The following is a 12,365-nucleotide window of genomic DNA, read 5'->3' on the forward strand; positions in this document are numbered from 1 at the left end:
CCTTTCTGGTTCACTCTGGCATGAAGATCCTCTGGTTAATGTGTTCAGGAATAACTCCACCAAACGCAGTGTGGTGACACCAGTGCATGTGAGAGGAGAAGCGGGATCTCTGCAGAAATGGGGATATTGGCTGCACAGGCTGCCTGCTTCATGTCCCAGGTACATTCTCTGTTAATTTCTTACAGACTGCCCTGGCAGGTTTGACTTTTGTCGAAGCAGATTGAATGGCAAGGCATTCATAAAGTGTTTTGCCGTGTGAGAGCACAGGCTGAGCTTTTCACTTGCAATAGATGGCTGAGTAAGCTATCGACATGTGCTATCATATGTAATCAAGCTTGCTGGATTAAAAGCAGAACTTGTGCCTAGCAAACAATGCTCTATATTACTCATTGAACTTTGAGCAGCAGTTCTGTCTCGTCAGGATTTATTAAAATATTCACATGCTTCCAAAATGAAACAAAGGTCCACCGGCGTCTCTCGGCGAGAAGAGGTGGGATCGGTTGCATTCGGTTGCCATTTGGTTGGAGATGTCATACAAAATCCTCACACATGGCTGTATTGTAAAAAGCTTTCACCCAGAAAGGAGATCTTTGTTACACACAAAGTCTCTGACTCCTCCAGTGCTCACCAGGCATGGCTACATCACATTCTCAAAGAGCTGTAAGGATCGCATGATGTTGTCGTCCTGAAAGCAACGAGAAGATACTTTCATAAACCAGTACTGACAAGCACAACTCGAAACTGCACAGCACAGGAGGGGTACAGCAGCTGCTACAGCAGGCAGCAGCCTTGCTTTCATCATGCTTTTCATCCTTGACGAGCTGGAATTGATTCAGGTATCAAGTCTTGGTTCAGCAAAGCAGTTATGAGCTTTCTCTAGAGTTTTCTGCTTGTCTACAGAACCAGGTAGTGCAGTTTGCACAGCAAAATAAAAGCACTGGTCACTAGCACTGGAATGAAGAGGTCCTCTCCTGTGGTTGGCCTGACCCTACTTTGCTATTAAGTGACAGGCTTCACAGAGAATTACCAGAAACTCAGTCTTGAAGCTGTTTTTTCACAGAGAGCAAAGGAAACCTGGGATCCTGAGCAGCATCATATTTCAAAGTGAATTTGTTCAAAGAGAAGGCAAATGCTGTGGCATGAGCTAGACCTTTCATTGTAGTTATGATTTTGTCCTTACCTCCTGACACGATTCAATAAACTCATCTAAAGTTACAACTCCATCCTTGTTCTTATCCATTTTCTGCAAAATAAAATAAAAAAAGAACTGTTTCCAGAGGAAGCACTGCAGTTATAGTATAATATCTTAGTTGATGGAACCTGAATAAACTTAGGGCATGTTTCAAGCCTAGGCTATAGTCTTGGTGTCATTGGTTAAATTTGTCGACTGCTAGGGACTTGTTTAGTCTGATATTTTAAGCAATTTTGAGGTCATCTGCATCTACTCCCTCCTTTGCACACACAGCAACCTCTAACCTCATTACATCATTTATTTATTCACTGCCTCGACAACCAGTGCCCACATTCCTACCTCTATGAGCAGCTGAGAGAAGAAGCACAGAAGGGCTGCAACATATACAAAGGCTTCAGACTTGCTGAATGTGACACATCCCAGTGCAAAGGGTTTGGCTAAGACGTAAATGAAATGCCTTTGGATCCAGGAAATCAGCAGACACTGTAGTGTCAGGGTGAATGGTTGCTAGAGGTTGTTTTGGAGTATATTCTGTGGCATGGGGCTGAACACAGGGCTAACTGTACAGTAAAGTATAACAGTGCATAGCTCAAGTGTTGAGAAATACACATCACAGTCAAGTACCTGGAAGAATACTTCTACATGCTGCCGTGGTGCATCTTCCTTGAGCACTGGATACGTGTACTTTCCCATCATGTCATAGATTGCCTTTACAATGTCCATCATTTCCTTCAGTGGTGGCATGCCAGCACAGACATAGAAGGGAAATTCAGAGAAATGCTAGCACCTTTCTTCCTTTTACTGCCCTTTTCCTCACCCTCCTTCTCCCATTACTGAAGAGCACAGAGAATTCCTATATACATTCATGAAGACAGATCTGCCATCAGGTAGAAGTTCATCTACAAACTCAAGTGCTCCTGACTCTGCCATGACTGTGTCACAGCTGTGCTGGAGGCTCTGCAGTGGTCACCTCCCTCCGCTGGCCAGGCAGCATTGTGGGACATGTCCTCTGACACACAGGTACTGGGAATGGTGCTGGGCTCCAAGTGGTGTGCTTGATCCTAAGCACTGCAGCAGCAACCTTGTCCTGGAGTCTCCTCTGGAGCCAGGGATCTGCTTGGCAGTCACTGGGAACCCAGTCCTTCCCAACACAATACACAAACTGCCACACAACCCCATGACCAGAGCAGTAAACACAAAGCCTCCAGGTATGCACAGTAGTCCTCCAGGTATGCACAGTAGTTTTGAGAACCCAAAATGTATTTGCAAAATGTTCAAGGTCACCATGCTCAAAACCAAGGATTCCCACAAAGGGAACAAGCAATACTAGATAAAAAGACAAAACCAGATGATACTGCAGGTTTTGGAGTGGTGCTGGGAGCTTCTAGTGGTTTGGGTGAGCCCACACCATAGCTCACAGTGCACCCAGAAAGTCCTTGTACTTCAGTACACTGTTGAGTAGCTACTGTCACCATCACCCTCCCCTTTGCAAAGGCTGTGCTGCTCATAGCTGTAACTAGGATTTTGCTCCTGTCTAAAGCAATCCATTGAAGGCAGTATAGAAAATGTCTATGGAATCATGCAATACAAGGTCACCATGTGCTTAGACAAAGAAAAATACTCAACTCCAGTCTGATTTGCATTTAATTAGCTACATGTAGAATTAATTGTGCTCTGCAACAGTAACCAGCTGGCTCTCTCCAGAAATCAAACACCAGAACCAGGCTTACCTCCTTGTTTATGTAGCCATCCTTATTGATATCATACAAGTTAAACGTCCATCTTAGCTTTTCATGAACTGTTCCCCGCAGCAGAATGGACAATGCCATCACAAAATCCTGGGACAAGGCAGACAGAAGTATGAATTTTCATTGCATCCTTTTCCGAGTTACCTTCTTTACATACGGCCAATCAAAATACTTATCTTTTTAGGATAGAGCAAATGATATCAATCTCTTCTGACTTGCTCTTCCTCTTCTGACTGAACTTAGTGGACACAGCATCCACTATGATGATCTGAATGCTGTCACACTAGTAAATGTGCATGAGGTAACCAGGAGAATCAGAAAAGTTCTGACAGACTCAACTGCAGGCATTGCAAAAGCCAAGCTTTTAATATGGGCTAGGCAGCTCAGCAAGGTTGAAAGGGCAGGAAGACCTGACGGATGCCTCCTCCCTGGGGGGGGTGTTCAAGACCAGGTTGGATGAGGCCTTGAGCAGCCAAGTCTAGTTGAGAGGTGTCCCTGCCCATGGCAGGGAGGTTAGAGTAGATGATCTCTAAGGTCCCTTCCGACCTAAGCAATTCCATGATTCTATGATGCTGTAGCCTTTAACTCTCCTAGTCCAGAGGTGAGGGCATGGGACTAAGAGCACCACCAGTCCAAGACAGGCAGACTTAGATCTTAAAGTTTATAGGACAGTGGTTGCTCTGGCTCCTTGGACTTGACAGGAGCAGCACAGCATGCTGCTGAAGTAGTGCTGGGGCAAAATACATATCTGGTTTTTAGAGCACTGTCATATGCTCCAGTCGTTACTCACCTCCTAGAAATAGTCTGTTGCAAGGAGGACTCACTCAGATTGCTACCACCTGGTTAAACAGAGCTGGCCTTTGACTGTGCTAGTGCTTTTGTACCTCTGGTGAAGAAGGAAGAAAATCCAACTTTTTTTTGGTGCTCACCTTGACAGAAATGGAAAGATCCTAAACTCCTCTAACAGAGGGAACCTCAAGTTTCGTTTTCTGACAAAATCTGCCAGACTTGACCAGATGCAATTCCCACCACTAATTACTCAGTCTGGGACAGCATTTTTTTGCTTAGAGAAAAGCTATTGCTTGCAATACCTTTATTGTTTATAGTGCCCAGTGGCTCAGGCACTGTATGTAGCATCACTACAGGGATTTATTAGTACAGGCAGAGCTTCAAGCTACAGAGCTCTACAGTTCCTGATACCTCATTTAATGTACTTAGTCCTTCCTATATTATCTCCATTAGCTCTGTATGGGGCAGTGCATCGCTTCTTAAAAACCTTTGCTGCTTTTTCCTAAGGCTCAGAGGAATTTGAATTTGCTGAACAATACAAAAAAGGGGATAAAATGCTTATGTTTGACAATCACTAGAGAGACAGGTTTGCCAGGAAGGAAAGCTCAGCACTTTTGGGGGTGTGGTGTTTTTTTTAATACTTATCTAAGCATTTTCCTGTGTCCCACTCTGCTTTAGTTTCTGAAAGCCTCTAACTACTGAGTAGATGGCACATGCAAAACTTCCATTGCAGCCAGTGCTACAGAGACACACAGCCACATACAGTAACATTCCCATTCTACATCTGATAAACAGATTTCTCAGTCTTACCTGGGAACTACCAAATTGACAGCAAAGGCAAAACTACCTGTGATTTCTAGTTGTCTACTCACAGTAAACTGTCTTCAAAACAATGAAATTCAACCTTCACAAGTCTATGACTTAACGTATCCCTTTGCTGCTCTCCTACAACAGTATGTGTGAGCTTAGAGTATGGATATTTGTAGCTGTAAGAACAGGCCCTGTACTTAAAGGGTGGATTTAGTTTCCACTGAGTACCAAGCACTTGAGATGCTTGTTCAATGTATCAAATAAGCTTAAACCCCCATATTTCAGAAACATAGAAATATAACAATTCACTCATGCAAGGCATGATGAGTGCAGAAGGTACATGAGGCCCTGACTTTTCTTTACATCCAGATTACCTGTGCTACTCATCTCTTATCAGACGGGACTGCCCTTGATCACTCCTGTCTACTCTGAAAATCTCTGCACTTTCTCCCTGTGACACTAACACAATCCATAGGTTTCTTTTACAGAATCACAGAATGTCAGAATATGTGTCTTTAGTGAAAGGAAACATGCAACTCCATCAGCACAAAGTGAACCATGTTTTAAAATACCAACTGGTTGCAGACTGAAACCTTTAACCCATGATCCAGTAAGTCCTACTAGCTTACAATGAGGAATTAAAGGAAAAGCTTAAAAGCATGGAATTGAGAAAGGGGCATCAAAAGGAGGTTGTAGAACAGTTACCTCAAATTTCACTGAGCCATTTTGTGCAGTGTCAAATGCATTGAAGAGATAATGTGCATACATGCTAGCATCTGAAAAACACAAAGGGCAACAAGAGGAACAACAGTTCATTATACACTGATGGTTCCTAACAGCGTTCTTGACCTTATTTTCCTTTGGTATAAAACCCAACCTTGTAACCGTTTAGTCTTGAGAAGACTGAGAGGGGATCTGATCAATGTTTATAAACATCTGAGGGGTGGGTGTCAGGAGGAGGGGGCCAGGCTCTTTTCAGTGGTACACAGTGATAGGACAAGGAACAATGAGTTCAAACTAGAACACAGAAGATTTCACCTCAACATGAGGAGAAACTTCTTTCCAGTGAGGATGACAGAGCACTGGAACAGGCTCCCCAGGGGGGTTGTGTAGTCTCCTTCTGTAGAGACTTTCAAAACCCACCTGGATGCGTTCCTGTGTAGACTACCCTAAGTGATCCTGCTTTGGCAGGGTGGTTGGACCTGATGATCTCTTGAGTTCCCTTCCAACCTCTGATATACTGTGAGACTGTGTAACACATCAGATATTCTATGAACCAGTAAATGTTACCATGGACCTGCACAATCCTCATGTCCTCCCTTAAAACAGCCTTGTAACATAAAAGCTTTTATTATATCAGAAACAATTGATTATGGAGCTGTACTTGAAAGAATGAGCAAAAAACCCAAACCATCCAGAACTGATCTGGGGCAAATGGAATATTAGCTCTGGTGGGAAATGCAACATGAGCACCAAAGAGTGCTGGCAGCACATGGGCCTCCTTCCTCTGCTGTTTTGTGTTGTGAGAGATGCAGCAGAGATCCCCAGGGACTGTCCAGCATTAGAAGGGGATAATTCCAGTACCTCCAGTTTGGCCCATTGCTGTTAAGGAGAAATCTCATCCCAAGCATATTTTTGAATCTTAAACTGCTGGTTCTATAAAATCTCTTCTATAGAGAAGAACAATACAGCCACTGGAAAAATCAGTGATGTTATACAGAAAATAATCAAGTAGTGTACGACCTTAGACCTTCACAGGCCTGTTTGCTGCTCCAGAGGCAATTCACACTGCTCTCTGTATTGCCAGAGGCCAGCTTTGCAAGACGGAAGCAAGTGACATTAAATTACAGTAATTAATTAATTGCTGTTCTAACAGCCACACACTTTTTGTCTCTTCTAGTCTTTGCCTCTAGAACACAGAATTAGTCAAACCTAAGTCTTCATACTCATTGTCTGGGTATTCAGGTGAGGCCAGGTGCCCCGTGTCATGCAGGCAGTGAGGTGGAACGACCCAGCATCTTTTTACTCTGATCTCTATGGAATGATTAAATATTTTCACATTATTCTAATCCAGGAAAGTGTAAAAGTATGCAAAAAATTCAAATACTTAAGCTACTGTCATCCATAAGGATAAAATACACTGGACTGTAGGAAAAAAAAGTCTATTATTCTTTTAAGATAAAGATTCTGAATGAAATAGTTCCAGAAAGAAACCACATAATTACTTTATGGGGCAGGTCTAATAAAAGCTCCTATTCAGCTAAATTAAACAATGAACTAAAAATGCTGAAATGGAGGTTTTATTTCAGTCAAGTATGATGCACATCAAGAAATACTAGATTATCAGTATCATCTGATGGCAGATTAGCAAAAATGAAAACCTGTCATGGACAGGATCCCTGTGTAACAAAAATATCACAAGTCTGGGATGACACTGCACAGTTTTTATAATTTAGAGTTACTTTACTATCTCTGGGGTGTACAAGTTTATCCGAGCAGAGAGCCATAAAAGTGAAAAAATTCTCTGAGGAATCTGAAATCTCACAATTTATGATGCTAAGGCTATATAGTTTGGAAAGCAAGTGAAAGAAAACAGTGTAAAATATGAAGTCACATCTGTTGTTAAAGTGATTTATTATTAAGCATGGTTGTACTACCCGCATCATTATCCAAGGAAGAATCACATTTCAAGGAAATGGGGGACATACACAACAAAGGCAAGAGTTTGTCAGCTTCAGCAGAGAAAAAGAAAAGTTATCTGTCCATGGAAAGATGAGGTTTCTTTGCCTGGCTGTTTTTCACACATGGAAAGGAAGCAGTCACCTGAGGTGTTTTATTTAAAAGGAGTTAGTGCAGTTACTTAGGATAACTGGAGTTCCCAGGACTTAATGCAACTTAGGTTGAAAAGCCAAAACATATCTAGAAATACCTTAAGGTTATAAATGCCTATTTTTTTTTTTAAATTAGTTTTTAAAAAAAATCAATCTGTGGCTTTTTATAACAAAACCAAAAGCAACCACCATAGGAAATCAAGTCCATGCTGAAATACAATGTCAACTTTGTCTAGGTGCACCTCTCTGAGGTTGCCTGCAGTGTAAAACACAGTGTATTTTAGCTTGACATTTACTTGAAAAGCCACTTGTTAACCCCCACTTAAAGTAAATGCACAATGCACATGTATATGCTGCAGAAATTTCAGACCTCAGTCCACAGTGAGTGTTCTCTGCAGCTGGTAGAGGGTGGAATGTATTTGGAAAACCTCAAATACTGAATCCTTTTCTAAAACCTTAAGCCTATAATTAATTTCCTTCAAATTGAGAGTGGTATCCTCACAGCATGTAGCCAGTTAGAAAAAGTTTAATACAATCCTTTAATATTCCAATGCATGACACGACCTTGTCTTAGTCACACGAGCACCAAAAATGATCATTTCAGGTAGTTATCGTTCACACATCAACTGAAAACTGCTCTAAGAATTGTGGGGAGGTTTTGATTAAATTACAGGCCAAAATGAGGTCTGGGACTCCTCTGTACTAGATACTACATGGAGAGCAGACCAGCAGCAGGAAAGCAAAGACTCACTGAGGGGAAGTGATTTAGCTTTCTGCCATCCAGAAAGTCAGTACCAAAAAAGCATGGCTCCCCAGTTTCTATTTTGGACTCAGGGAACAAAGAGCTGACGACAAGAGCAGGGTTTGTCTATATTCTTGTGAAATAACTGTTTCAAAGAGCCTAACTTTATTCTGTTATCTTGATGCTTGTGTTTCTCTTTAAGATCCTGCAAAGCTGAAGACCAGCTCACGCTTCTTGCCTAGATGATGTGGAGCAGTTTTGCAGCCAGCTGGCAGTAATGAATGTCAAGGCATGCTTCAATGAAGCTGACAGACACAAAGTACTCCACTTACCTCCATGAGGGAAAAACTGTGCATAGATCTGTTTGAACGTTTCTTCATTAACAACCCCACTAGGACATTCCTGTGGAAAACCAAAAAAAGAAAAAAAGAATTAAAAAAAAAAAAAGAATTAAGGAAAAACCCCAGCTCTGTAAAGATCCATTGGCAAAACTCTACAAACCTGATAAGAGTGATTAAATAAATCACATCCCTGTCCTCACAGTGCTCTGGATTCATAGGCTGTGCAGCTGAAGAATTAAAGTAATTCAGACTGAAATTTCATCTTAAGCATCTCATAGACTTGGTTCACACTAATAATATTTCTAACAGTGTTTTCAGCAGTGTTTAATCGATGCTTTGCAGGATGACCTAGAAAAGCAGCTCATGCCTTCTGTCATATGAAGCTTTCATTTCGTAATTACAAATGCTAGTGCCAGCTAACACTTCCCTGTCCAATGCCTCCACATATATGAATTCATTAATCCTCAGCAGAAGACTGTAGCCAGATACCTGACACGAGCTCCATGGATGCTAACAGTACATAATATACTAGCAAGTCCTTACAAACAAGCATTAACATTAGACTGAGAAAGGTTAGATCATTTTAAAGCCATTTATCTGCTCAGTATTCTGTAAGCTTCTGAGAAGCCAGACTATGGTCATGCACATTTTCTATCCTGGCAACCTGTGGGGTTACTTATTTCTAAGCTCTAGTATTGGATTTTAAAGCATTTGACTTTTGACTGCTTCAAATATGGGCAAGCACTCAGGTAAAGGGTGGCAGATTTTCTGCCCTGAACTTCCTGACCTAACTAACTAGCCCCATAGGGTGGCATTCAGGGAGGGAAAAGTGGATCAGTGCCTGGAGAGCTCACACTTGCTTTGCTACTTTGGGTTAGAGCTGCTACCTAGACACATCTGCAGGATCTGGGTGATACCCATGGAAAGGGGGACATGGTAGGTACGAGGAACTCGGCCCCCAGGTGCTTTACCCTCTAAGTGATATCTGAACTGAGGTCTTCAGATCTTACCCAGCAGGATGCAGGACCACAGACTATGGAGGGTGAAAAACAACAGTACAGGAACTTAGTTTTGTGAATTCTGTTTTCTTAGTCTCACTACTGGCAGCCTGGATGCTCCATAGGTGCACACGCTCACTGTGTTGCAACCACTCTGCAGGGCCAAGACAGAAAAATGTTTATTTTGGTACCATCACAGGTTGTTGAATTGGAGATGAATAAACTTAGGAAGTCTAAGAAACCCCCTTTGAATTGGTGACACAAAAAGCTAGAGGAAGATTCAAGTCTATGACTTATTTATTGATGAGTTCTTTAGATATCTTCTAAGAACAAAAAGGACTTTGACAAGAAATTCTTCCACTATGAAAAGCCTATAAAGAAAAAAAGGCATTTTTTCCAAGTCTTTGATCTGCCACCATCATCTGCTGCTGATGTGCATTCACTAACCATGAGGAAGGACAGAATGAACAAGAGAAATCACTTTATCCTGCACAAGCCAGGGAAGGAGAGCAAGGAGTGGTACTTCAGATGACAATGAGGCAGGTCTTCAATCACATACCTGCTTGCTACTGAAATTAGGATGAATAGATCTGGGTTCCTTCCTCCAACGCAGAAGAAATTCTGACGTCTTCTACCTGCTATTCACCTCCATAAGTGATTGGGGAGAAATTGGAACTAAATAAAGGATAATTTGTTGCTTGGAAAACCCTGAAAGTATTTTTTACTCTGTGTCTTCATGTCCTGGTGTAGTGAAGGCATCACATGCCCAGAATTATGCCCCCAGATACTAGCTAACTTGTCCCAACATGTTCTGGAAAGTCCCCCCTTCCACCAGGAGGAACAAAAGGTTCAGGCACCAGCCTGTCTCCTAAGGGAATAAACAACTGTAGGTACCCATCTCAATGGCATGCCTATGCTCTGTCCATCTAAGGGCATGATTCTAGCTTCACCTTTTCTATAGGTGGAAGCAGGTTGCTGGCAAGTGTCCCCATTGGCTAGTTCCAGCCTCGAGTATCTATAAGTATTGCTCCGTTTGTTACCACGTTGCTCTCTCCTTTTGCTTTCACTCGTTATGTGACTCACGATGTGTCAGCTGTAAGTCTTCACACACACGCGTACTGGAAGCTTCTGCGAATACAGAAGCCAGCCCACCTGGAACCCGCAAAGGATGACCCCTTCACCGATCGGCGTCGTAGACCCAGTCAAAAGGGACTGAGGGAAGCCCCAAGAGAGGGTAAGCTGTAACCCGGAAGGGGAAGGACTAAGCCTAGCCAGCTAGTCCAGCTTTGCTGCAAGCTAATTAAGTAGCCATAAGAAGCTGTAAGCAGAAATGCATCTTGTGTGGCCCCTGCCGTCCATGGGAGAGAAAGGGAGCTGCCCACTGTAGCCGCTCCACAGCCCGTATCAGGGTGAAGCACCCGGGATTTCCCCAAGGGAAAGAGAGAGCAAAAGATTAGCCTCTCCATTGAAGTTAAGGCAATGACTGTACCATTACAATTTAAATGGAAAGCAGTTGCTGAGAGAAGCGGCAGTCAGCTCACCTCAAACCGAGCTGAGGGGGGGAAGCATCGCATCACCGCACCCCCACCGAAACCCACCTACAGAAACCGCCCTCGACCACGAGGGCTGACCACCGAAAGGACCTGGCCCTGCTGAGCCGATCCTCTGGTCAGGGAGCCAGCTCCTCCCTGCAGACCACGGGAGGACAAAGAAGCCAACTGCCCCTTCCCGCAGACCATGGGAGAAGAAAGCAAACCCTTGCCCCACCCCCACCCCCCCCAGAGCCGGGAGGGAGAAAGAAAGTTGCCGCCCGAAGGGGGCCAGCCTCGGGCAGAAAGCAGATACCCAGTGAACCTGCATGATCCGGCAACTTGTCTCGCTGCATAGAAAGAATGTATCTTTCATGTGTATAACATTCAGCAACCTTCTATCCAAAGCGCCCGCGCATAGCCGCGTGATATTTCCAGCTTAACCTGCCGCGTGATAGCATTATAAATATCTCTATACCTAGCTAGCAGCTGCAAGCGTCTTGTCAAGTCTCCATCTAGTGGACAAGCGGTGGAACTGCACCCTTTCGTTCCATTAATTAGAAATTTACTGTAAATATTATAATTGGGTATAATTTTAAATACTAAATCAGTTATGGTCTATATTATTACAACCGTGCATCCAAATCAATATATAGAAAGTTATTAATAGAATATTCATAATAATAATAAAAATAATTTTCATAACTCATATTTTCATAATTCATAACTAATATTCACCATCCTCCATCCCTATTCCCCCTCTCTACGACACCTGGCAACATCCTTCCACTGGTTATGTTTCAGTGTTCCAATTAAAACCCAAACCTGGCACTGTGTTGACTTTGCCAGGACCATTCCTTCTCCAGCATCAGTGTTCAAGGCCTATTCCACAATAAGGGGATAAAAGGACCAAGTGGTCTATCTAAAGCTGTGGCTACAGGACCAGATCTTGTTTATTCACTTATTAACAAAACTTTCTAGATCTGTATGGCAAAGTTCCTGGTTTGATGAGTATCCTCAAAATGTTGTGAAGCCCCTAATAAAATAGCCATAGCCTGGTTTCTTTGTCATGAGAAAAAGGGTTACTTTTTCCTCTCTTTGTGCCTCTTCTAATAAGCTAGAAATCATTAAAAGAAGAATAATTAATAGGAGGTAACAGCTACCATAAATGTATTCTCCTCAAGTTCGTGTTTCCCAAAGCTTGTAATTTAATGGACATTCAATAATAATCTGATATTTATTTATGATATCTTTTAGTCATAGCTCAGACACAGTAGCCTATCAACAGCCATTCTTAGGTATACATTTTCCCATTGGTCACTGGAGTGCTGATACTCCAAGACCCACATTGGGCCTTTGCACAACTTCAGACCAAATTGACCAAA

The 12,365-nt window shown here is 42.7% G+C and overlaps 1 protein-coding gene across 6 annotated transcripts in view; it reads right to left on the reverse strand.

Annotated features, from left to right (window-relative positions):
- Positions 1 to 637: 637 nt before the first annotated feature.
- The window catches only part of KCNIP1 (potassium voltage-gated channel interacting protein 1), a 245,090-nt gene continuing 233,362 nt past the window's right edge, over positions 638 to 12,365 (reverse strand). For 5 of the 6 annotated variants that reach the window (XM_054389415.1, XM_054389413.1, XM_054389416.1 and 2 more), the window contains 6 exons: positions 8,445 to 8,514; positions 5,245 to 5,315; positions 2,923 to 3,030; positions 1,817 to 1,921; positions 1,181 to 1,243; positions 638 to 685 (listed from right to left, as the gene is read on the reverse strand). In XM_054389415.1, coding sequence (XP_054245390.1) covers positions 638 to 685; positions 1,181 to 1,243; positions 1,817 to 1,921; positions 2,923 to 3,030; positions 5,245 to 5,315; positions 8,445 to 8,514 — 465 coding nt within the window. Of the gene's footprint in view, positions 686 to 1,180; positions 1,244 to 1,816; positions 1,922 to 2,922; positions 3,031 to 5,244; positions 5,362 to 6,029; positions 6,045 to 6,223; positions 6,234 to 8,440; positions 8,515 to 12,365 lie in introns of all 6 variants that reach the window. The other variant, XM_054389412.1, reaches the window with a different exon arrangement.

The sequence above is a fragment of the Indicator indicator genome, chromosome 18, assembly GCF_027791375.1.
Source record: "Indicator indicator isolate 239-I01 chromosome 18, UM_Iind_1.1, whole genome shotgun sequence".
In the NCBI taxonomy this organism is placed as follows: domain Eukaryota; kingdom Metazoa; phylum Chordata; class Aves; order Piciformes; family Indicatoridae; genus Indicator; species Indicator indicator.